The 24,419-nt window shown below is 39.5% G+C and overlaps 2 protein-coding genes across 5 annotated transcripts in view; one reads left to right on the top strand and one right to left on the bottom strand.

Moving 5' to 3' along the window:
- Positions 1-2,418, top strand: part of ATP11B (ATPase phospholipid transporting 11B (putative)) — an 87,277-nt gene extending 84,859 nt beyond the window's left edge. For 3 of the 4 annotated variants that reach the window (XM_023750642.1, XM_023750644.1, XM_023750643.1), the window contains one exon: positions 1,299-1,665. In XM_023750642.1, coding sequence (XP_023606410.1) covers positions 1,299-1,380 — 82 coding nt within the window. In that variant the 3' untranslated portion in view covers positions 1,381-1,665. Of the gene's footprint in view, positions 1-1,298 lie in introns of all 4 variants that reach the window. The other variant, XM_006084873.3, reaches the window with a different exon arrangement.
- The window catches only part of DCUN1D1 (defective in cullin neddylation 1 domain containing 1), a 79,339-nt gene that overhangs the window by 21,979 nt on the left and 32,941 nt on the right, over positions 1-24,419 (bottom strand). The window lies entirely within an intron of this gene.

The raw sequence follows: 24,419 nt of genomic DNA, 5'->3' as shown, positions 1-24,419 counted from the left end.
CTATTTTTGATCTCGAGTTAATACAGCTGCAAATAAAGTATTATATAATGAACTAGAGGCCCAGTGCATGAAAGTCATGCACGGGTAGGGTTCCTAGCAGCTGCCTGCTGCTGGCCAGGGCCTCCCTTCCCCAGCTGCCAGCCGGGGCCTTCCTTTGTTTCGTGCTGCCCCCTGGTGGGCAGCACAGTCATAGCGAGCAATCGACTGGTCGGTCGAACTCCCAAGGGGACATTTTGCATATTAGGCTTTTATATATATAGAAGATTGCTTTATGGGCTTTATCATTAAGACAGTAGCTGACTTTTCCAGACCAGTAGAGGATCATTTGTTCTTAATTAAATGAAAACCCTAGTGTCATTAGACTTAGAGGTGTCTTTGATGCCTATTGAATAAATCATTCAAACTAATTATGCTAAAAATCTTTAGAATAGAATTTATAGCTGAAAAGAAATAAATTAAGAACATACTGCTGTTTCATTCCAAAGTTTTTGGTAAGTGTGATATTTGTTTGTTTGCTTCTGTGATGTCAAAATACAGCCTAATTGCTTTTCAGTGCATAACTCTTAATAACATACTTATTTTTTAAATTAAGATTTTAAGAGAGTCTTATACTCTACTACCTATAGAAAATATTTTAATGCTAACGAATGTCTAAATTTTGGCTATTATTTTTATATTAGAGGCCTGGTGCACGAATCTGTGCACCAGTGGGGTCCCTCAGCCTGGCCTGCACCCTCTCACAATCCAAGACCCCTGGGGATGTAGTAGTGCGCGAAGCGACAGGCGGCCGGGGAGGAGCGCGAGCCCGGACTGGGCACCATGCCTCTCCCACTCATCCCGGCCCCGCCATGCCTGCTGCCGGTAGCACTGCCGCGGAGGCAGGAGAGGCTCGTGCCACTGTAGTTGCGCTCGCCAGCCATGAGCCTGGTGTCTGGCGCCCGTCGGTCAGCTGAGCAGTGCTCCCGCTGTGGGAATGCACTGACCACCAGGGGGCAGCTCCTGTGTTGAGCATCTGCCTCCTGGTGGTCAGTGCACATCATAGCAACTGGTCGCTTAGGCTTTTATATATATAGATAGATGATGATTCGAGCATTATTTTCCCCAAGTTTTGTATAATCTAAATGTTATGTTTGTTAAACTCATCAAGTATTAAGAACTTCCTTTTAGCATTTAAAAATTAATCAGTGATTATTTTAATACTCAAATTGCATTTTGGTCCTAAGTTTTAGAATACATTTTTTTTTCTCAATTAAAACATAGGTTCTGGTGAGCAAAACTTTTCTCTTATTGTTATTTAGATTATGGAGTGCATCGGATCCTTTCTATACCAACGACAGGAGCATCTTGACTCTCTCCACAATGGACTCATCTACTTGTTAAAAGAGCAGTAGTACTTTGTGGGAGCCATTCAACTCCTTTCCTAAAATTCAGTGTGATCATCCTGGTAATGGCCACACTAGTTCTGCAGAATTACTTTCTGAAATCTCTGTAGTTCATACACACTCAGAGTTATAATGGCAAACAAAAAAGGATTTACATGAACCACTCTCAACCCCTTTAATTTAAATCTGAACGTGTTAAAATTTGTGAATAGATATTTTCCATCTCTTTGTCTGGGTTGTCCCTTGTGTTTGTGGGACTCCTGATGGCATTTCAGCCTCTTGCGGAGGCCACCGTATTTTAATATCAAGGTTAAAAAGATAATTCCTAGTTAATTGTATTTTTGAGTATTAGCATACTTGTTGAGTCTTCTATTTAAATCTGCTTTTGCAAATTATGCTGAAAAGTTTGCCTTGAAAACTCTATTTTTTTATTAGAGTTATATTTGAAGCTTTTCATGGGAAAAGTAAATGTGAATAGTAAGAAATTTTGGTCCCTTAGTGACCCATGTTGTGAATTCATTACTGCTTTCTAAGTTCATAGAGAAAATTAGGAGAATGCATTTCTAACCATTATTTACTGCACTATGGGTAGTAAATATATACCAATACCAAACTTCTCTTAATGTACTGTAACACACCAGTAAAGTTAACCATACACATGCAAAGTATGTATCATATCTTATACATAAATCAGGAATCAAGTCCATTCACCAAATTTCAAATTGATGTTTAATGATATTTTTATGACAATATAAAGTGGGTAAATTAGCTATCATTAGCATATTATTATTTGATGTGTTTTTCATTTAATCTTTTGCATGCTTTAATCTAGTTAATATATTTAAATTTGTTTTTTTCTCTATCTGAAAATTGTTTATAATATTTCATGTCACTGTTGTAAAGTTCAACTATATCAATAAAAAACAAGTTTGGACAGTATTTAAATATTGCAAACACGTTTAATTGTGCAAATCAAAATGTTGGAGTAATTAAATAAAAAATAAAGAGAAGAGCCTCTTTCTGTGGCTTAGAATTACTCTTGCCTTTCAGTAAACTAGATTATGGTATAAAGGATCTCAGACAAGAATCCTATTATTTTTAGGTTAGTATGTGTTATCTGAGTTGTGGCAGACTACTATAGTAAAGGGAAATCTACCCAGTGTTTCATTATAAGGTATATTTTCAGGTATGGCTATAGAATGTAAGTGAAACAAAGTCTAAAATGCTAAATTTTATGGGTTAATGGCAGTAATAAATTAAAATACTAAGAAAGATTGATTAGCTATACATTGGTTATTAATTCACTGCACTTGAATATTTAATTTCCATCCAGAATTTATCATGTAGATCCATTGTTTGTTACTTGTTTTGATCTAAAGTAATATTGTTTTAAAAAACATTATTATTATTTGGAAATTATTATTGGTTTAAGAACTATTACCCAGCCCTAAGCATATTTAATGATTGTTTACATATACATTTTAAACTTTATGGAAATGGTTAAATAAGGTTTTGCTAAAGTGTTCCATACAGTTGACAATATAATTCTCTTTTGTAGATTTATTTTGCAGCCTCCCACCCCTTTCCCATTTCATGAATATACGACTTCTTGAATTGGGCTAATAGGGGCTAGTCAAGAATTGAAACTTTACCTTTGTTCACTGGTAAACTATTTTCTTGCTAATATAACGTTTGTTTCAATAATGCAAGAATATTGTGTTATGAATTTCAGCTTAAATATTAATTTTCATAAATAGTCCTTCTTTAACTTAGATATTCCAAAATCGCTTTAGGAAGATTCTGTTATTCTGAAAATATGTTAAAGGGATAATAAAATGTACAGTGGCTACACTTACCAATTCACTTTCCAGAATAGGAAATATTGCTAAAAATATTCAGTAGGGTAATTTCATGGAGCATATTATGGAATTTGCTTTTCTTAGAATTTCTTAAAACAAAATAACATTCAGTGGGCCTGCATTACATCTACATAGTTGTGTTTATTTGCCATCAACTAGACTGACTACTGACACTAGAGAAGGACTACGAAGCCATCAAGCAGTCTCTAACCACTGCAGCAAGGCAAGTCAGCTAACCTGTATGGTGCTTGGGTTAAGGCGTGTCGATGTAACTTCCTGCATTCCTATTTGAAGTTATTTAAGAACTTTATATTTTAAAAAAAGTAAATGCATCTACTGATAATGCTCATCCTACTCAGTTGTTCATAACCTACTCCACTTAAAGGAAGATTATCTTATAATTGTAAGAAAAAGTATTTTCTTCTATTTGTTTAAGAGAGTATCAGTGTTGCCTGTAAGTTTCCAATAGTTTTCTATTGCTAATACTCAAATTGTAAAACTATTACTACATAACCAGGAATCTCAGAAAATTTCCCCTTTGCATATTTATTTAAAATTCTTTGGAAAGTACGATGTTAATTAACTTACTCTTACCTGCCAAAACCAGAGTAAGACGCTACATGTGTTATTACTAGTTAATTATTGGTCTCAAATCTATTTTCCTCACTTGTTTGCCTGAAGGCTGTATCACTGAAGATAGTAGCAAGCACCCAGTCAGTTTCCAAAATGGCCCGTCAGCTGTTTTATGACTCAGCAAGCACCCTGCCGCAGCTTTAGCAACCATTAGGTTCACCCCATGGGTGTAGGGTGTGGGCTAGTAGAACTACAGGTTTGCTGCCAGGTTGAGAATAAAGAAAGAGGAGAATTTACAGTGTGAATTCCTCTTAAAAACCATCTGCCTTGGGTTTTAATTTCCATTATATCCGAAGGCGTCCTAGACCTGACCCACTGGCACTGTCCTGGTGAGAAGATAAAAGAATCACATCACCCTGTTAAGAAATACTTTTACTTACACCAGGGTATTTTCTGCTGCATAAGATTGTGAAATTGGGCTATTGGTCTTATGTGATAAACTTGAGAGACTCTTATCTGATAGGCAGGAGTCAAGTGTAGTAAAAAATTTAAATTTTACAAAGTTTTTCAAGTATGCTAGCCTGAAAAGTTATTGGGGTCTGAGGGAAAAGGGAAAATCATTCATGATTCTATTTTTTATGTAAAGAGCAATTTGGTGTAGGTATTGATAAAAGTAACACCAAAGAGTTATATAAAACATGTTTTACTAATTTTGGTTCCCCTTTTAGAGACACATTTCTATCCTGAAATGAGTTAATTTTCATAAAAATAGAACATTATTAATGTGCTGTTTATGTGAGATAACTTGAATGATATTCCTATAAAAATAGAGCATAATTAATTATATGTTTGTAGTAATGGTGACTGCTGGATTTTTGTGAGGAATTAGTAACTGTAAATACTGTAGCAACACTTAGGTTAAAATTGTGGACCTCACACACTGTGGCTAATATAAGCCTATAAAAATTTTCTGCATTTTTAGTACATGTAGTTACTATTGTACAGATCTCAGTAATTTTTAAAGTTTATGAAATTATATTTATCTAATAAAATTTTTCCTATATAATTAAAAGTGTTTTTTCATCATTTAAGCATGGTAAGCCTCTCTGCTCATCACAACCAGCACTGCCAGATTTGTGTTGAATTACATTTTACTACATTTACCCTGAGTTACAGTACAAGAATACCATTATGCTTTTCTCTAACTGCAGTTTTCAAAGTTGTTTGGTTACCCAGGTTTTATAGACGATCAGTACAACTCCTGAAAAGGGGCCTGATAGAAGTGCACCAACTGAAAAGACCAACACTCTTGAACTAGATAGTGCATCTTTCATGAATAGCTAGCCAGGGAGAATTTGGAAATGCCTTGGTCCATGGCAAATATGTGCTTTCTTTAAAATACAACTGAGCCCTAGCCAGTTTGGCTCAGTGGATAGGATGTTGGCCTGTGGACTGAAGGGTCCCAGGTTGGATTCCGGTCAAGGGCCCATGCGCAGGATTGTGGGCTTGATCCCCAGTAGGGGCATTCAGGAGGCAGCCAATCAATGATTCTCATCAATGTTTCTCTCTCTTCCTCTCTGAAATCAATAAAAATATATATTTGAAAAAATGAAACACAACTGGTAGTGCATATTTATATATAAAATATTCTAACCCTCTAATAACAATGGTTATTCTGATGCTTGCTCAGTTGCCAGTTAAAACACACATAATTGTTTAACCAACTTTCATTAAAAGGTAAGCTGTTATATTTGCCCAAATGTTAGTATTTGCAAAGGATGACAATGTATATGTAACGTATTTTTATTTCTGAAATGAATATGATCCTGGACAAGTCACTTTAAGCATCTGTTTTTCTTTTAAAAGGAGGTAAGGGTTTAGACAACCTTTAGGGTAATTTCAGTCTTCAGCTTTTATTATACAACTAGTAGCCCGGTGCACAAAAATTTTTGCACTCGAGGGTGAGGGGTGGGGCCAGACCCCTTAGCCCGACCAGCACCCTCTATATATATATAGAAACATTGATGAGAATCATTGATTGGCTGCCTCCTGAATGCCCCTACTGGGGATCAAGCCCACAATCCTGCGCATGGGCCCTTGACCGGAATCCAACCTGGGACCCTTCAGTCCACAGGCCAATCAGCCCGATCAGCACCCACTCCTGGCCTAGGCACAGACCTACAGGCTTGGGGCGGCCTGGCTCCCAAGGCCCCATTTTATCAAGAGAACAAAGTCGGCGTTAGTTACAGCCCTCACCGAACCCAGTACACTGCATCTGTGCATACAACTGCCTCGTTCATGTGCCTGCTTCGCCCTACTGAATTACTAACATCTTGAGGACATAGCTCTGTCTTATCCTGCTTCACCTTCAGTGCCTGGCCTGGTGCCAGGGACCTGAGAGGGTTTGCTGAGTGAGTGAGTGAATGAATGAGTGAGCAAGTGAATGAGCAAGCAGCTAAGGGGCGGGAACTTCTGCAGTGTTGCCACAGCAGAAGTTCTGGCCCCACTCCCAGCTACCTGAAGCCCACCCCGGGAAAGTTACCACCCTGCTCCCAGCAGCCTGGCGCCCCTCCCCTGGCTGCATACTGAATTACTAACATCTTGAGGACATAGCTCTGTCTTATCTTGCTTCAACTTCAGTGCCTGGCCTGGTGCCAGGAACCTGAGAGGGTTTGCTGAGTGAATGAGTGAATAATGAGTGAGTGAATGAGCAAATGAATGAGCGAGTAAGTGAATGAGCAAGCAGCTACCGGTGGGGATAGTTCGCACTCCCCTCTGGGCTGCCTGACGCAAACCCCAGGAAGTTCCCGCCCTGCTCTCAGCGGCCCCTTGCCCCTCTCCTGGCTGCATAGTTTGCACTCCACTCTCAGCTGCCTGATGCAAACCTCGGGCAGTTCCCGCCCTGCTCCCAGCGGCCCCACTCCCCTCTCCCAGCTGCATAGTTTGCACAGGGCAAAGGCGGCCCGGGTGTGCGTGTTGGCAGATCGGTGCATTAGCACCTGCCAGCCTCGGATCCCCACAGGAGGGCCGTTTGTGGGTGTGGCCGGTGGCGGATCTGTGCTTAGTACCGGCCAGCCCAGGATCCCCACGGGAGGGCCATTTGTGGGCATGGTCGGTGGCAGATCGGTGCACTAGCACCTGCCAGCCTCAGATCCCCGAGGGAGGGCCGTTTGTGGGCGTGGTCGGTGGCAGATCGGTACACTAGCACCCACCAACCCAGGATCCCTGTGGGAGGGCCGTTTGTGGGCGTGGCCGGTGGCGGATCTGTGCATTAGCACCCGCCAGCCTCAGATCTCCGCAGGAGGGCTGATTGTGGGTGAGGCCGGTGGCAGATCTGTGCAGGAGGGCCGTTTGTGGGTGTGGCCAGTGGCAGATCGCTGTGGTCCCGCCTGCCAGCTCTGGGTCGGGTCCCCTACAGGCCGCCTGCCGCCCGGGTCGCAGATAGCAGGCCTGGATGGCAGCGGGGCAGGCGGGATGGCGCTGTCCCGCCCTGCCTGCAGTATGCAAATTAGCTGCCATCTTTGTTAGCGGTTAACCGACATCTTGGTTGGCAGTTAATTTGCATATCATCCTGATTAGCCAATGGGAAGCATATCGGAGGTACGGTTAATTACCCTATTTGTCTTTTATTAGATAGGACTAGAGGCCTGGTGCATGACATTTGTGCACTGGTGGGGGGGTGTCCCTCAGCCCGGCCTGCACCCTCTCGCAGTCCGGGACCCCCAGGGATTGGGCCTAATCCAGCAGGTGGACATCCCTCTTGCACTCCTGGACCCATCGCTCCTTACCGCCCGCCTGCTCGCTGTTCCTTAGCACTGCTGCGGAGGCGGGAGAGGTGCTGCTGGGCTCACCAGCCGTGAGCCAGGCTTCTGGCTGAGCGGCACTCCCCCTGTGGAAGCTTACTGACCACCAGGGGGCAGTTTCTGCATTCAGCGTCTGCCCCCTGGTGGTCAGTGCGCATCATAGCGACCAGTCGTTCTGGTCATTCAGCCGTAATGGTCATGTAGGCTTTTATTACATAAATATGATGGATTGTATTTTTAATGAATAAAAAATTTAGGCCAAAAAATTTTATGAGCAGTATTTCACCATAAAATTTAGTGAATTTAAAAACAATTCAAGTTTTATTTTTAAGAGCTGACTCAAAAGACAAAGTTACTATAAATGGAGAGAAGTCCACATGCCTCCAAACAGCTCTTTTGGGAGTGGCAGAGGGCCCTCTGATAAGTCAGACTTTTTAATACTGATTTTTGAGGTAAAATGGTTTGTATTCAAGTAAAATTTGTAGACAATAAAGTGCATAGACTGTAGGATTATATTCTATCATTTTTGGCAAATCTGTGCATCTGTGTAATTGTTCCCCCAACCTAGTAAAGAACCTTTCCATCATCCCAGAAAGTTCCTTTTTGCCCATTTCAGTGTATTACTCCCTTCCTGCCCTTGGCAACCATATTTCTGTGTTCTCTTTTCATAGGTAAGTCTTAACTGTTCTTGAATTTTTAAAAAAAATAAAAATGGAATTATACAAGGTGTTCACTTTTGTAGGTGTCTTTGTTGCTCAAAATATGCTTCATTCATGTTGTTACATATACCCACAGTTTGTTTTTGCTACTCAGTGGTTTTTCATTTTATGAACATCCCACTATTTACCCTTTCTCTTCTTTATGGACACTTGGATTATTTGGAGTTTGGGGTGGTTATAAATAGTTATTATGAACATGCTTTGTGGACATGTTTTCATTTCATTATGAAATAACTAGTAGGATTGTTGGGTCATAAAGTTTTCCAAAATGATTGTATGTGCCATTTTATGTACATTTATGTACAGTTATGAGAATTCCAGATGTTCTTTTATATCCCATGATTTTAAATTGCATGATGACAAATGATGTTTAACTCCTTTTCATTTGCTTATTGGCAATTTGTCCTTTTTTTCTGAAATGTTTATTCATGTCTGTGGACATTTTTTATTTAGGCTTCTTGTCTCATTACAGAATGTTTGGAATCCTTTATATAAAGATGTAAGTCTTTTGCTAGCATTTTCCCCGTGTCTGTGGCTTACCTATGTATTTTCTTCATGGTGACTTTGGAGAGCAGAGTACTTTGTTTTTTATATGGTCAATATTTTTTTCTCCTTTATGGTTATGTGCTTTTTGTGTTTTGTCTATTCCAAGGTCATGAAGAAATTTTCCTTTTTTTTCTGAAAGCATTATAGTCTTAACTTTTATGTTTGTGATCCATCTCAAATTCATTCATGTGTATGGTGTGAAGCAAGGATTGAGGATATTCCTTCCTACTAATCCCCATGAAGGTATCTGTTTGTTTATTCTCATTGTTGAAAATATCCATCTCCATTTAATTTGTTTGGTGCCTCTGTTTAAAATTAATTGGCTAGAGACAACCAAGATGGCGGCATAGGTAAACACCTGAACTTGCTGCCGCGTACAACCACATTAAAACTACAACTAAAAGACAAAACGAATAGCATCCAGAACCACGGGAAGGCTGGCTGAGTGGAAATTCTATAACTAGAAGGAAAGAGAATAGCACATTGAGTCCGATAAGAGGTACAGAGGTGTGGAAGTGTGGAGGTACGGAGGCGCGCGAAAGGGGCTGGCAGCTGGGTATGCTGTTGTCTTTTTCAATCGGGAGGGAGTTACAAGCTCCCGACTGCTCTGAAATCCAGTTCTGGGTGAGAACCTGGGGACCCAGACTCATACGGAGTGAAACTACTATCTGGCATCGGGCCGGAATGTGAGGGCAGCTTTCTCACAGAGGTGCTTGCAGCGTTCATTGTTCCTACAAGGGGCCGAGGGACATAGAGACCCAGGGACCTATCGGGGGAGGGCCGACGGCAACAATTGCTGTTTGCACCACCCCGTGACTCCCTGAGAACACGCCCCATCCAATTTACAACCCCACCCAAGCTGTGCACAGAGGCTTTTGCATACTAATGGCCTGGCCTTTCTCCGCCTAAAAACCTGTCAAACTGCAGCTGGGTCAGAGAAACCCAGAGCTTCCAAAAGAAGGCCTAAGGCTCATCAGCAGCCTGCATTACTTCACAGCTGCACCTCATCTGGGCACCTCCAAACCCCAAACAAAGAGGAGGAATCTGTAGATCTCTCTGCAGCTCCTGCTGGGTGGCCTCAGGCAGTGGCAGACTTTGCACCTCCTTGGAGATCCAAGAGCCAGTCTACCCAGTGGTCAGAGTGAGAATCCAGATTATAACTCTTCACATCCATAAGAGACACACTCAGGGGACAGACTCAGTGAGCGCCAAAGCCCCACTGAAGCAAGTCCTGCCCCATAAGGGTGTCTCCAGCACAGAAGTTCTCCCATTGTAGGCACAACTGGTCCTCACAGCCAATTGACCTCACTGGAGGTCAATTCCTATCAGTGATACCAACAGCAATAAAGGCTTAACTACAACAAGACTGTGCACACAGCCCACAAAGGGGTGCACCAAGAGTGTCCACCTCAGGTAATTAGGGAGGCTGAGCATTGGGCCCTATAGGACACCTAGCACACAAAGCCACTCTATCAACACAGGGAAGCAGCCAAAATGTGGAGACAAAGAAACAGGTCACAAATGAAAAAAATGGAGGAAGGCAAACTACTGGATATAGAGTTCAAAACCACGGTTATAAGGCTACTCAAGAATCTTCTAGAAACCTCTGAGAAATATAGTGAGACCCTCAAGGATATGAAAAAGGACCAATTAGAAATTAAGCATAGTCCTAACCAGTTTGGCTGAGTGGACAGAGCGTCAGCCTGCGGACTCGAGGGTCCCAGGTTCGATTCCAGTCAAGGGCATGTACCTTGGTTGCGGGCACATCCCCAGGAGGGAGTGTGCAGGAGGCAGTTGATGGATGTCTCCCTCTCTCATCGATGTTTCTAACTCTCTATCCCTCTCCCTTCCTTTTGTGTAAAAAATCAATAAAATATATATTTTTTTAAAAAGAAATTAAGCATACACTGACTGAAATAAAGAATAATATACAGAGATCCAACAGCAGACTAGAGGATCCCAAGAATCAATTTAAAGATTTGAAATACAAAGAAGCAAAAAACACCGAACCGGAAAAGCAAAAGGAAAAAAGAATACAAAAATATGAAGATAGTGCAAGGAGCCTCTGGGACAGCTTCAAGCGTACCAACATCTGAATTATGGGGGTGCCAGAAAAAGAGAGAGAGCAAGATATTGGAAACCTATTTGAAGAAATAATGACAGAATATTTATATATTAGAGATGGTAGTCAAAGACCTCCCCTCACAAGAAACCTCAAGGCCAAATGGTTTTAAGATAAATTCTAACAAACTTTCAAAATAGCTAATTCCTTACTATGCAAGCTTTCCCAGAAAACAGAGGGAAGTGAGAGGCCTTCCCCAGCTCATTTTATGAAATTAGTGTAATACTGACTCCAGGACCAGAAAAAAACCCCAAAAGAATAAATAAAATTATAAGTCCATTTTGTTTATATACATAGATGCAAAATTCTAAATAAAGTAATAGTTAAATGAATCCAACATAGCACTAAAAATAATACACCATGAAGAATCAGGATTTGTCTCAGTAATGCAAGGACTGTTCAACATCAGAAAAATCCAATACACTTGTCCACATTAATGAACGGGAAAGAAATTATAAGATAACTTTAATTGAAGCAGAACAATCATTTTGCAGAGTTCAATACCTGTCTATAAGTGTTAGCAAGGTAGGAATAGAAAGGACTATTCTCAATTTGGGATAAGTTACATATATCCAAACCCTACAGCATATATCACACTATATGGGTAAATCTCAGACATTTAAGATAAGAAACAAGATTAAGAGAGCCATTATTACCACAAATGTGCAACATAGTATCAGAAAGCCTGCCTAACACTGTCAGATAAAAAGGGAAGGTCATAAAAGGGGAATAAAAGTATATGTCCAAAATATTTACAGACAAAAGAAAACACCTTTAAATAATCCAGGGATAAAAAAACAACTAATAAAAGAAATATAATATTCTGATTCAAATGACAAGGAAAATAAAATTTGTGGGATGTATCTTAAGCAGTGTATCTTAGAGGGAAATGTATAGGTTTAGTGACTTTATTAAAAAGGTTTAATTAATGGACAGATATGCACAAAAAAAGACTTAAATGTTACACTTGAAACCATGAAAATCCTAGAAAAAAACATAGGTAATAAAATCTTGGACATTTCTCGTAGCAATATTTTTTCCTGATATATATTTCCTCGAGCAAGGGAAACAAAAGAAAAAAAAAGGAACTACATCAAACTAAAAAGCTTTTGCACAGCAAAGGAAACCAACACAACCCACTGAATGGGAGAACATATTTGCTGATACATCTGATAAGGGCTTAATATCCAAAATTTATAAGGAACTTATAAAATTCAACACGAAAAAACCCCAGTCCAATTATGAAATGGGCAAAGGAACTGAATAGACACTTCTCCAAAGAGGACATACAGATGGCCAATAGACATGAGAAGATGTTCAACGTCATTAGCCATTAGAGAAATTTAATGTCAGAATGACTATCATCAATAAATCACCAAACAAGTGTTAGGAAGAATTTGGAGAAAAGGGAACCCTCATGGACTGCTGGTGGGAATGCAGATTGGTGCAGCCACTGTGGAAAACAGTATGGAGTTTCCTCAAAAAATTAAAAATGGAACTCCCATTTGACCCAGTAATCCCACTTCTGGGAGTATATCCCAAGAAACCAGAAATACAAGTCAGAAAGAACATGTACATTCCTATGTTCATAGCAGCACAATTTACAATAGCTGAGATTTGGAAACAGCCTAAGTGCCCATCAACTGCTTTATTTGACAGTGACAGAAAACACATTCTTCTCAAGCTCACATTGAACAGTCACCAAGACAGACCAACCAGATTATGGCCCATGAAACATATTAACAAATTCGAAACCATACTATGTCTGCTCTTAGACCACAATGGAATTAAACTAGAAATCAGTAACTGGAAAATCCTAATACATGGATATTAAACACTTCTAAATAACATATGGGTCAACAAAGAAAGCTCAAGAAAAATTTTACAACATTTCTCACTAAATAAAAGGGAAACCACAACTTATTTGTGGAATGCAGCAAAAACACTGCTTAGAAGAAAATGTAAAACATTGAATGCATATATTAGAAAAGGTAAAAAAAATCAATAATCTAAGTTTCTACCCTAGGAAATTTAAAAAGACCAAATTAAGTCCAAAGTAAGCAAAAGAAATAATAATCAACAAAAATCAGTGAAATTAAACAGAAAATAAACCAAATTTTGTTCTTTGAAAAGATCAATACAACTTAAGCCAGGCTAACTACAAGAACACAAATTACTAATACTAGAAATGAAAGCGAAGACATCACCACAGATACCAAGTACATTAAAAAAGGTAATAAAGTTTAGGAACAACTATATGCTCACAAATTTGATGAATTAGATGAACTGGGCAATTCATTGAAAGATGTGTCAAAATTCACACAAGAAGAAATAGATTATTTGAATAGACCTATATTAATAGCCTTCAAAAATAGACAGCAGCAGGCCCAGGGTTTGCTGGTAAATTCTAACAAACATTGAAGGAAAAATATTATACCAGTTCTCTATAATCTCTTACAGAGGATAGACTCAGGGGGAATACTTCCTGACTAATCCTATGAGCCCAGCATTACCCTAATACCAACACCAGACAATTATAGACATTATAAAAATAAAACTACAGACAAATATCTCCTATGAACATAGATATAAAAATCCTTAGTAAAATGTTTGCCAATGAGGAGTGACGTCGGCATCATGGTGGTGTAAATCATTCCTTTTTTCCTTCCTCTTTGTCTTATAACAAATCAGAGATCCACCTACCTGTGGCGTGGACCAGGGAAGAGACTGAGGACCCAAAAGAGTGGCAGCAGCAGGTTACCATGACCTCTGACAGTGGTGGTAGGAGATGAATGGGGGGTCTACCTGGCCACTTGTGCTGCAGCTGGAGGGACCTGTTGCTCTCTCTGAGGAATGATTGCAGTAACTTAGGGGGCAGGAAGGGGAAGAAGGCAGACAGAGTTGAAAACACTTTTCCTGCTGTCTGCCTTGAGATTCTGGCACGAGGTCTGCCCACAGACCTTTGAGACCACCTCCAACTCTACTAGAAGATCTCCCTACCGGGCAGTGAACACACCCAAAACCCCTAGCACATACCTCCCTCCACTGCCACCACCCCTGCTTTTTGCCCTTTACCAGTTTTGTTGTTGTTGTTGTTTAATGGTGAGTCACCTCTGGTAAGAGAAACCAAAAACTTGTGCTATAGGGCCACTTTCTGTAAAACAAAAGAAGGGCTCCTAATTACCAACCTGTTAAACTGTTAGAGTCAAAGTTATGCAAAGTCTTAACTAAATAAGAAAGGTATTCACTACTTCAGATATGGCAGCAGAGGCACTTTTCATCAAGCACTATGAAAAGTCACAATAATACTATCACACAAAAAATACAATATTCCAGCAGCCAAACCCAAAGACACAGAATATTGTGATCTAACAAAATGCAAGATAGCTGTTGTGAAGAAATTCAATAAGCAGAAAATAAAAAAATGGGACTACATCAAAATAAAAAGCTTCTGCACAGCAAAAGAAACCATCAACAAAACAACAAGAGAGCCCACTGTATGGGAGAACATATTTGGCAATGATACATCTGATAAGGGCTTAATATTCAAAATACATAAGGGACTCATACAACTTAATAAAAGGAACTCAATCCAATTTAAAAATGGGCAAAGGGCCCTAACTGGTTTGGCTCAGTGGATAGAGTGTCAGCCTGCAGACTCAAGGATCCCAGGTTCGATTCCGGTCAAGGGCATGTACCTTGGTTACAGGTATATACCCAGTAGGGGGTGTGCAGGAGGCAGCTCATCGATGTTTCTCTCTCATCAATGTTTCTAACTCTCTATCCCTCTCCCTTCCTCTCTGTAAAAAATCAATAAAATATATATTTTTTAAAATGGGCAAAGGACCTAAATAGACACTTCTCCAAAGAAGACATACAGAAGGCCAAGAGACATATGAAAAAAGCTCAAAAGTCACTAATCATCCGAGAGATGCAACCAAAACAACGAGGTACCATCTCACACCTATCAGAATGGCTACCATCAACAAATGACAAGTGCTGCCACAAGGATGTGGAGAAAAGGGAACCCTAATATACTTCTGGTGGAATGCAGACTGGTGCAACCATTATGGAAAACAGTATGGAATTTCCTCAAAAAATTAAATATGGAACTGCAATTTGACCAGTGATCTCATTTCTAGGAATATATCCTAAGAAACCCACAACACCAATCAGAAAGAATGTATGCATCCCTATGTTCATAGCAGCACAATTTACAATAGCTAAGATTTGGAAACAACCCAAGTGCCCATCAGCAGATGAGTGGATAAAAAGGCTGGGGTACATTTATACCATGAAATACTATGCAGCAGTAAAAAAGAATCTCTTACCCTTTGAGACAGCATGGAGACCTGGAGGTCTCCCTTCCTCTCTGTAAAAAATCAATAAAATATATTCTTTAAAAAAAAGGAGAAATTGTGAATCACCATGGAAAACACCAACTTACAAAGATAGAAACAGAAGGAAAAGTAAACAATGGAGAGATAAAATGACCAGAAGGCAACAAATAAAATGGCAGTAGTAAATCCTTACATATCAGTAATCCCCCTGGATGTAAACGGATTGAACTCACCTATCAATGGCATTCAGTGGCTAGCTGGATGAAAACAAGCAAAAAACAAGAGCCAACTTTATGCTGCCTACAGGAGACTTATTTCACCTCTAAAAATACATATAGGCATTCCAAGCAAACAAAAAGCGAAAGAAGGCAGTGTAGACATACTTATATCAGACAAAATAGACTTCAAACCAAAAAGGGTAACAATTAGTCTATAAATTGATCTATTCTTGTTCATCAAATTATGTTGATCATTATATCCCACATATGAGTGAGATCATGTGATATTTTTCTTTCTCCGACTGGCTTATTTCGCTTAGCATAATGCTCTCCAGTTCCATCCATGCTGTTGCAAATGGTAAAAGTTCCTTCTTTTTAATAGCGGCACAGTATTTCATTGTGTAGATGTACCACAGTTTTCTAATCCACTCATCTGCTGATGGACACTTAGGCTGTTTCCAAATTTTAGCTACGGTAAATTGTGCTGCTATGAACATAGGGGTGCATATATCCTTTCTGATTGGTGTTTCTGTTTTCTTGGGATATATGGAAAAAAATTGAAAGCATTTCCTTTGAGATCAGGAACAAGACAAGGATGCCTACTCTCACCACTCTTATTCAGTATAGTACTATTCAGTAAGTACTGAAAAGGTCTGGCCAGAGCATTTAGGCAGAACAAAGAAATAAAAGGCATTCAAATCAGAGGATAGAGTAAAATTGTAACTACTTGCTGATATATAGAAAATCCCAAAGAGTTAGTAAAAAAAAAAAAAACTATTGGAATTGCCCTGGCCAGTGTGCCTCAGTTTGTTCGGCATCATTTTGTGCAGCAAAGATTGCCAGTTTGATTCCTGGTCGGGGCACATGCCTGGTTTTAGGCTCGATCCCTGGTAGGGAGTGTGCAGGAGGCAACCAATCGATATTTCACTCTTACATTGTTGTTTCTCTATCTCCCTCTCCCTAAAAATCAATTTTAAAATACATTTTTTAAAAACAATTGGAATCAATAATTTTAGGATAGAGGCAGGATCCAAAATCAACATGCACTAATGATGAAGCATCTGAAAAAGAAATAAAATGATCCCACTCTTGTGCATAAATACGTAGGAATAAAGTTAAGCAAGGAAGTGAAAGATCTGTACAATGAAAACTACAAGACTTTGCTGAAAGAAATCAGTGAGACACAAACAAATGGAAAGACAGTCCATGTTCATAGACTGGAAGAATGAATATTGTTAAAAATGGCCATACTATCCAAAGCTACCTACAGATTCAATGCAATCCCCATCAACATACCAAAGGCATTCTTCACAGAAATATAAAAAGCAATCCTAAAATGTGTGTGAAACCACAAAAGACCCCAAATAGCCAAAACAATCCTGAGGAAAAAAGAATTAACATGGAAGTAACACGCTTCAAATTATACTATAAGCCATAGTAATTAACATGGAAGTAACAGATTTCAAATTATACTATAAGCCGTAGTAATTTTTAAAAAAAGAGTATGGTACTAGCGCAATAACAGACACATTGAACAGTGGAACAGAATAGAGATCCCAGAATTACTGTAAGTCCAGCATATACCATCAGCTAATTTTTAACAAAGGAGCCAAAACCACCCAAGGAAAAAAGGATAATTTCCTTAACACATAGTGCTGGGAAAACTGGAGAAACATATGCCAAATGGTGAAGTTGGACCCCTGTATCCATAACACTCAAAAATTAACTCACAATGGATCAAAGATTTAAACATGCCCTGGCCAATGTGGCTCAGTTGGTTGAGTGTGGTCCCATGCAACAAAAGGTCGCTGGTTCAATTCCCGGTCAGGGCACACACAAAAAATTAATTAACATAAGACCTGATACCATAAAACTAGATGAAAAGATAGGGAAGAATCTTATTGATAGTGGTCTTGGCAGTGATTTTTTTGGATGACAACAAAAGAAAAAATCAACAAATAGGACTATATCAAATTCAAAAGCTTCTGCACAGCAATAGAAATAATTACCAAAATGAAAATACAGCCTGTAGAAGTGATGAAAATTTTTACAGACCACATTGGATAAAGGGTTAATATCCAAAATTTATAAAGAACTCATACAACTTACTAACAAAGAACAAACAATACAATTTTAAAATGGGCAGTAGAGCTAAATAGACATTTTTTCAAAGAGAACATCAAAATGGCCAACAGACAAATGAAAAGATGCTCAATGTTGCTAATCGTCAGGGAAATGCAACTCAGAACCACAATGAGATAGCACCTCACACCTGTGAGAGTGGCTATGATCAAGAAAACGAGACAACAGGTGCTGGCAAGGATGTAGTGAAAAGGAAATTATCATACATTGTTGGGAATGTAAATTGTCCAAGCACTATGGAAAACAATGTGAAGATTATTCAAAAAATCAAAAATAGCCCTTGCTGGTTTGGTTCAGTGGATAGAGTGTCAGCCTGCAGACTGAAGGGTCCCAGGTTCGATTCCAGTCAAGAGCATATGCCTGGGTTGTAGGCTTGATCCCCAGTAGGGGATGTGGGGGAAGCAGCCAATCAATGATTCTCATCATTGATGTTTCTCTCTTTCCCTCTCCCTTCCTCTCTGAAATCAATAAAGAAAAAAATTTTAAAAATCAAAAATAGGTCTACCATACAATCCAGCAATTCCATTTCTTGGTACATATCCAAAGAAATTGAAAACAAGATTTCAACAAGATATATACACTCTCAGGTTTATCACAGCATCATTCACAATAGCCAAGATATGAAAACAACCCAAATGCCTATCAACAGGTAGATAAAAACGATGTGGTCCATATATACAGTGGAATATTTAACCATGAGAAAGGAGGCTAGCCTGCCATTTTCAACAATATGGATGGGCCTTGAGCACATTATGTATGCTAAGTGAAACAAGTCAGACATAGATAAGTTCTGTATGATATCACTTATATGTGGAATCTAAAAAAGTCAAATCTGAAAAACAAACAACACCCACAAATCAATAAAATGGTAGTTACCAGAGCATGGGAAGTGGGGGACAGGATCAATCCTGTTTAAGATACAAACCTATAATGAGTAGTAAATAAGCCATAGAGATCTAAGGCACAGTATAATGAATATAGACAATACTATTGTACTATAATTATGTACTGTGACAATCATATTACAATATGTAAATGTATTAAAGTAGCATGCTATACACCTTAAACTTGCACAATGTTAAAAGCCATTTAAATAATAAAGTTTATGAAAGTGCTAAAAAAAAAAAAAAAAGCAAATCCAATCCAGTGTTTATTCCAAGTGTGCAAGGCTGGTTCAACATTCTAAATTCCATGAAGTGCACATCTCAAGTGCATATGGTGTTGTATATTAATTATATCAATGTACCACATCAATAGGCTAAAGTAGGAAAACTACATTATCTCATCAACAGATACAGAAAAAGCATTTGATAAAATTCAACACTCATTCATGATTAAAAAACAAAAAAGCTCTCATCAAACCAGTAATAGAGGTCAGTTTCCTCAACTGAAGAACACCTTCCAAGAGAATCTACAGCTAACACATGTAATGATGAGAAACGGATTTCCCACGAGGATCAGGTACAAGACAAAGATTCCCCTTTCACCATCCCTTTCAACATCATACTGGAAGTTCCAGCTAGTGCAATAAGAAAAGGAAAAAATAAAACTTTCTTCACAGATGACATGACCATCTATGAAGAAAATAAATTTTAAAAACTCCTAGAACTAATACATGATTGTAGAAAGGTTGCAGGGCACAAGGTTAAAATACAAAAGTCAATCATTTACCAGCAATGAACAAGTGGAATTTGAAATGGAAAACAATACCAATTACATTAATCGGTATTTTATTATTAATAAAATAATCCAATTGTCCCCATCACAGTAAATGACACGATCATCCATACAATATTCAAATCAAAATTTTCTCTCCTTCCCTCTGATATATAATCCACCATTAAATTTTTTAAAATATATTTTTATTGACTTCAGAGAGGAAAGGAGAGGAAGAGATAGAAACATCAATGATGGAGAGAGAATCATTGGTCAGCTGCCTCCTGTACGCCCCCAACTGGGGATCAAGCCCACAACCAGAATTGAACCTGGGACCCGTTAGTCTGCAGGCCGATGCTCTACCCACTGAGTAAAACCAGCTAGGGCTCCACCATTAAAATTTTAACCCCCCTTTAATATATATCTCTAGTCTGCTCACCCCCTCTTCTACCATTGTCATACCAGTTCAAGCCAGCATCACCTCTAACCTAGAGAGCAACGTACTAACAGTGGGGATCATTCTCCACACAGTCATCATTAAAAAACCAAACAAGTTTGCTTCCTGGTAATGTCTCCAAAGGTGTCTGGTTGTACTTAGAAATTCAGAGTGAAGTGCTGGCTCAAAAAATCGTAAGAGATGTGGCTCCTGCCTATCCCTCTGACCTCATCCCATGCCACTCCCCCTCGCCCACTGCACTGACACCTCATTACCTTCCCTTCTGTTCTTCAAACTTATGTCTCAGGGACTTTCCACTATGTTCTCTCTATCGGCACATGGAATGTTTCTCTCTGCTATATCTTCAGGAGGCTATATCTTCTTTCCTTTTGGAGCTCTGGCCTGCTGAACCAACTCAGAATCTAGAAGCAGGACTAGATAGATTAAAAATAAGTAAACCAAAAAACTCAGATACACCAAAGTTTGTGAACCAATAAGCTAAGGTTTCTTTTCCTTATGTCTATAAGTTACAGAGTTATTAATGAACCCAGAAATAAAAAGCATCTGAGTATCCAATAAGTTTTCTTGTTTCCCTTAGAAATACTTTTCACATTCGTGCATGTAGTTGGTAGATAAGGCCACATATCACTGCAACATGTCCAACAGCAATATAAAGGCCTAAAGAGAAGAGGTGTAACATTCTGTTATTACGTGCCATAGAGAGTTGCAGTCAGCAGCCAGCCTGTTCCATGAAGTCATCCAGGGATTCACAATTTTTTTCATCCTGATGATCTGTCATCCAAGGGCATTATCACCACCTATTTGATTGAGGTTGGGTTGACATGGGTTCTAGTTGACGGAAGATAATTTAGAAGTCATGCTGTTTAAGACATTGGTCCAGAATTAAGATTCATCAAATCTGCTTATTCTATTGGTGAGAACTTAGTCATATGCTACACCTAACTAAAGGCAGGAACCAAACAGGTAACCACTTGCAGCTACAATGGTGGAAGCAGGGAAGAGCAGGTTTGATGGATTCTGCCAGTGTATGTGGAGCAAGTTTTTATTTAACACTTAAGGTTACTCAAGGACATCTGTTCTACCGCAGAATGACCCAGCAGATTGGAGCTAGTTGGTTGCATATATTTCACATGAAGGCATTATGGAATCAGAGATTGTTGATATAGAAGGAATCCTCATTTGACTGATGTGAAAACAGACTAACCCTCAAAGTCACAGTGATCAGTAGTGGAATTTTTCTGATACTTGCACATTCTCAATTCCCACAATTGCCAACTCTAAGCTAGTATCAAGATGTACACACTGTGCTAGTTGGTTTGGCTCAGTGCATTGAGCGCCGGCCTCGGACTGAAGAGTCAAATGCATGTACCTCAGTTGCAGGCTCAATCCTGGCCCCCGTCGGGCCACATCACATGTGGGAGGCAACCAATCAATGTATCTCTCTGTGTCTCTCCCCCTCCCCTTTCACTCTCTCTAAAAATAACAATGGAAAAATATCTTGGGGCGAGGATTAACAACAACAACAAAAGATGTGCACACGAAATAACTGGCTAGTCATACAAGCACCTCTAAGCTGCTGAGACATCGTTGAGTTCATTCCATGATGTCTCTATTCCATACACTGAAAGCAGTATGCCTCATTCTGTTGAATTAATAAAAATCTTAAGTAAAATCTATTCCTTTCTAAAAATCTTGCTATAGAAGAAAAAATACTGATTGAAGATTATATGCAAACGCAATATGAAATAGCTATTGTGCAGTTGTGTTCTAGTCCTTAATGCCTGTTATTCATGGGTTGATTGCAAAAGTAGAATCAGGTGCTTACAAATTGGAACACTGTAACAATGTTTAAAGGCTTTGGAATTAAGTTACAGTTCAGATCTTGGGTTTAGCACTTATTAGCTAGTTATAAGTTACTGTCTTGAAGTCTCACTTTTTCTCATTGTAAGATTTCTCATTAATAGAAAATTATAAACAAAAATTCATTTGGTTAGGGTTACTTTACAAGTGACAGTCTAAATCCACCTGCTTCCCAGTCTGTAGGGAGCAGAGAGAGCCTGACCAGCAACTTTAGAATGAGGTCAAACTACAGTCACTTCTATTAGTAATTCACAGTAGTTATGGTCTATAAAGTTGCCGTAAATACTGAAACATTGCTTCCAGGGAAAAACAGGTCCTGCAAGCCTCTGGTCACATTTCCATCAACCAATCCATATATAGTCTTGTTTTATTTGTGTTTCTCTTTAAAGACACTTCATTTAATATAAAGTGTTGATTCATTTACATTGAACTCAGCCTCAGAATTCTAATTCCTGCCTGAACAAAGCTAATCTAACACTTGTATTTTCTCTGTAAGGCACATCTCAGCCTTCTTGTGCTTAGGGACACTAGACGGCACTTCAGCACTATACTTGGTTGTCATTTTAAATAGCAAAATCACCCACACAAAGCACAAAAATGTGGGAAACTGAATATATCATGAAAAGACACTTGTTTACAGTCTGAGAGCTGAAACCTGATGGCAGAACATCACCTTGTTCAATTTCAGCTAGGAGTGTGCACGGCCGTCAACGCAAATTTCTGTCACTCGACATGCAGCCTCAAATGACTGCTTAGGTGCTGCCAGTACTGATTTGGGGGTTACAAATAGATTTCAGAAAGAAGGCAAATTCAATACGAAATCAGAAAATAATAACCAATTATACATTCTTAATTGGTAAATCAATACCAAAGATGTAATGTACAGTCACTCTGTGTGTGCTGAAGAGTTCAGAATCAAATAAAGCATAGCCTTGTTACCAGTACTGTCCTCCGGTCTAATGGAAGACACACAAGTATCATCGTGGTGTGTTATGGTAGTGCTACTGAAACAATAAGGCGGGGGGCGGGGGGGGGGGGCGGAAGCACCGAGGAAAGCCATCCCCATCAGGCTGAGGCAGCAGAGCAAAGCTTCCCAGGATGGGGACTCAAGAAGAGGGTTGGTTGCTGTTGCTATTGTAAAAATTAGTATGAATCATTTAAAGGAAAGGGTGTGGAAAGCGGAAACTCCATGGAAAGACTGTGAAAAGCCCCCAAGATGCAAATACCCACCCACACAAAGGCTGCCCTACCGTGAGCTGGGAGCAGGCAGGACGTGCTGTGCGGAGGGGCGGATGTTATCAGTAAGAATGCTCTCTTGCTCACTCGCCAGCCTGTCTCTCCTGCAGCATCAATTCCCGTCTACTGGCTCTCTCACCAGCACACAGCCATGCCATTCTTTCTCCCACCTTTACAAAAGATTCCCTGGACTATGCTTCCCCTTCCGGCTACCACAGACTCTTTGCTACCTTTGTAGCGAAACTATCTGAGAGTTGTCTGTACTCACTATCCCATTCCTCTCAATTCTCTCTCGAACCCACTCCAGTCAGGCTTTCCCTTTCCGTGACTCCACTGAAATCTATTCATCAGCATCAACAATGGCTTCCATGTTGCCGAATCCAGTATTTAGTTTGAGATGTGTTTTTTAGCTACTGCAGCCTTTGGCATAATTCCTCTCTCTTCCTGGGAACAGTCTCTTCACTTGGCTCCGACAACACTTGTTTTTCCTCCAGCCTCACTGGTCGCTCCATCTCCGTTTTCCTTGCTGTTTCTTCCACACCAAACTGATCTCTTAATTTGGAATGTTTCAGGGCTCAGTCTTTAAACTTCTCTTTCCTGTCCCTATTCACTCTCAGTGATTTAATCCTGTCTGAAAACTTTAAATGCCATCAAAATCTGATGACTCCTAAATGTGTATCTTCCAATTCTTATCTCACCCTTTATCACCTGATTTATACATGTAAATAGCTACTCAAAATTTTATTAAATCATACAGGAATCATACACGTGTATCCTGAACTGAGCTCCTGATCCTTTCCTCCAAAACCTGCTTCTCTCATATCCTCTAAATCTTAGTTAATAGCAATTCCATCCCTCCAGTTGCTCAGGCCAAAAACCCTGGAATCATCTTTGAACTCTCTTGTTAACTATGATAACCACACCAGCCCTCCCCCCCCCCCCACCCACCTTTACGTCTTGTTCCTCAGAAAATCCGGTTAGATCTACATTTAAAATATATCCAGAGTTCAACTTCTTTTTGTCAACTCCACTATTACCCTGGCCTAGGTTACCATCATCTCTCATCAAGATAATTGAATTTAGCATAATATTTCCAGGTCCATCCATGCTGTCCCAATGGGTAAGTGATCCCTCATTATATTATGCTAAATGAAATAAGCCAATCTGAGAAAGACAAATATCACATGATCTCACTTACTTGTGGAATCTAATCAACAAAATGAATTGACCAACAAAATAATACCTGAAGTATGGAGGCATGGAACAGACTGACATACCTCGATGTGGGTTTGGGGGGACGAGAAGAAATAAACCAAAGAACTTATATACTTATATGCATAGCCCATAAACATGGGCAATAGGGTGGTGAATACCTGGGAGTGGGGGTAGGTAGGGGTGGGGAAAAGGGGGGGGGGAGGGAGGGTAGGAGATATCTGTAAAACTATAAATAAAAAATATATTTAAAAAAAGATAATTGCATTAACTTCTTAGTTGACATTAGTTATC

This window comes from Myotis lucifugus, unplaced genomic scaffold (genome assembly GCF_000147115.1).
Source record: "Myotis lucifugus unplaced genomic scaffold, Myoluc2.0 scaffold_14, whole genome shotgun sequence".
Taxonomy (NCBI): Eukaryota; Metazoa; Chordata; class Mammalia; order Chiroptera; family Vespertilionidae; genus Myotis; species Myotis lucifugus.
The sequence above is the reverse complement of the archived record's forward strand: the minus strand, read 5'-3'. Positions and strand labels throughout refer to the sequence as shown.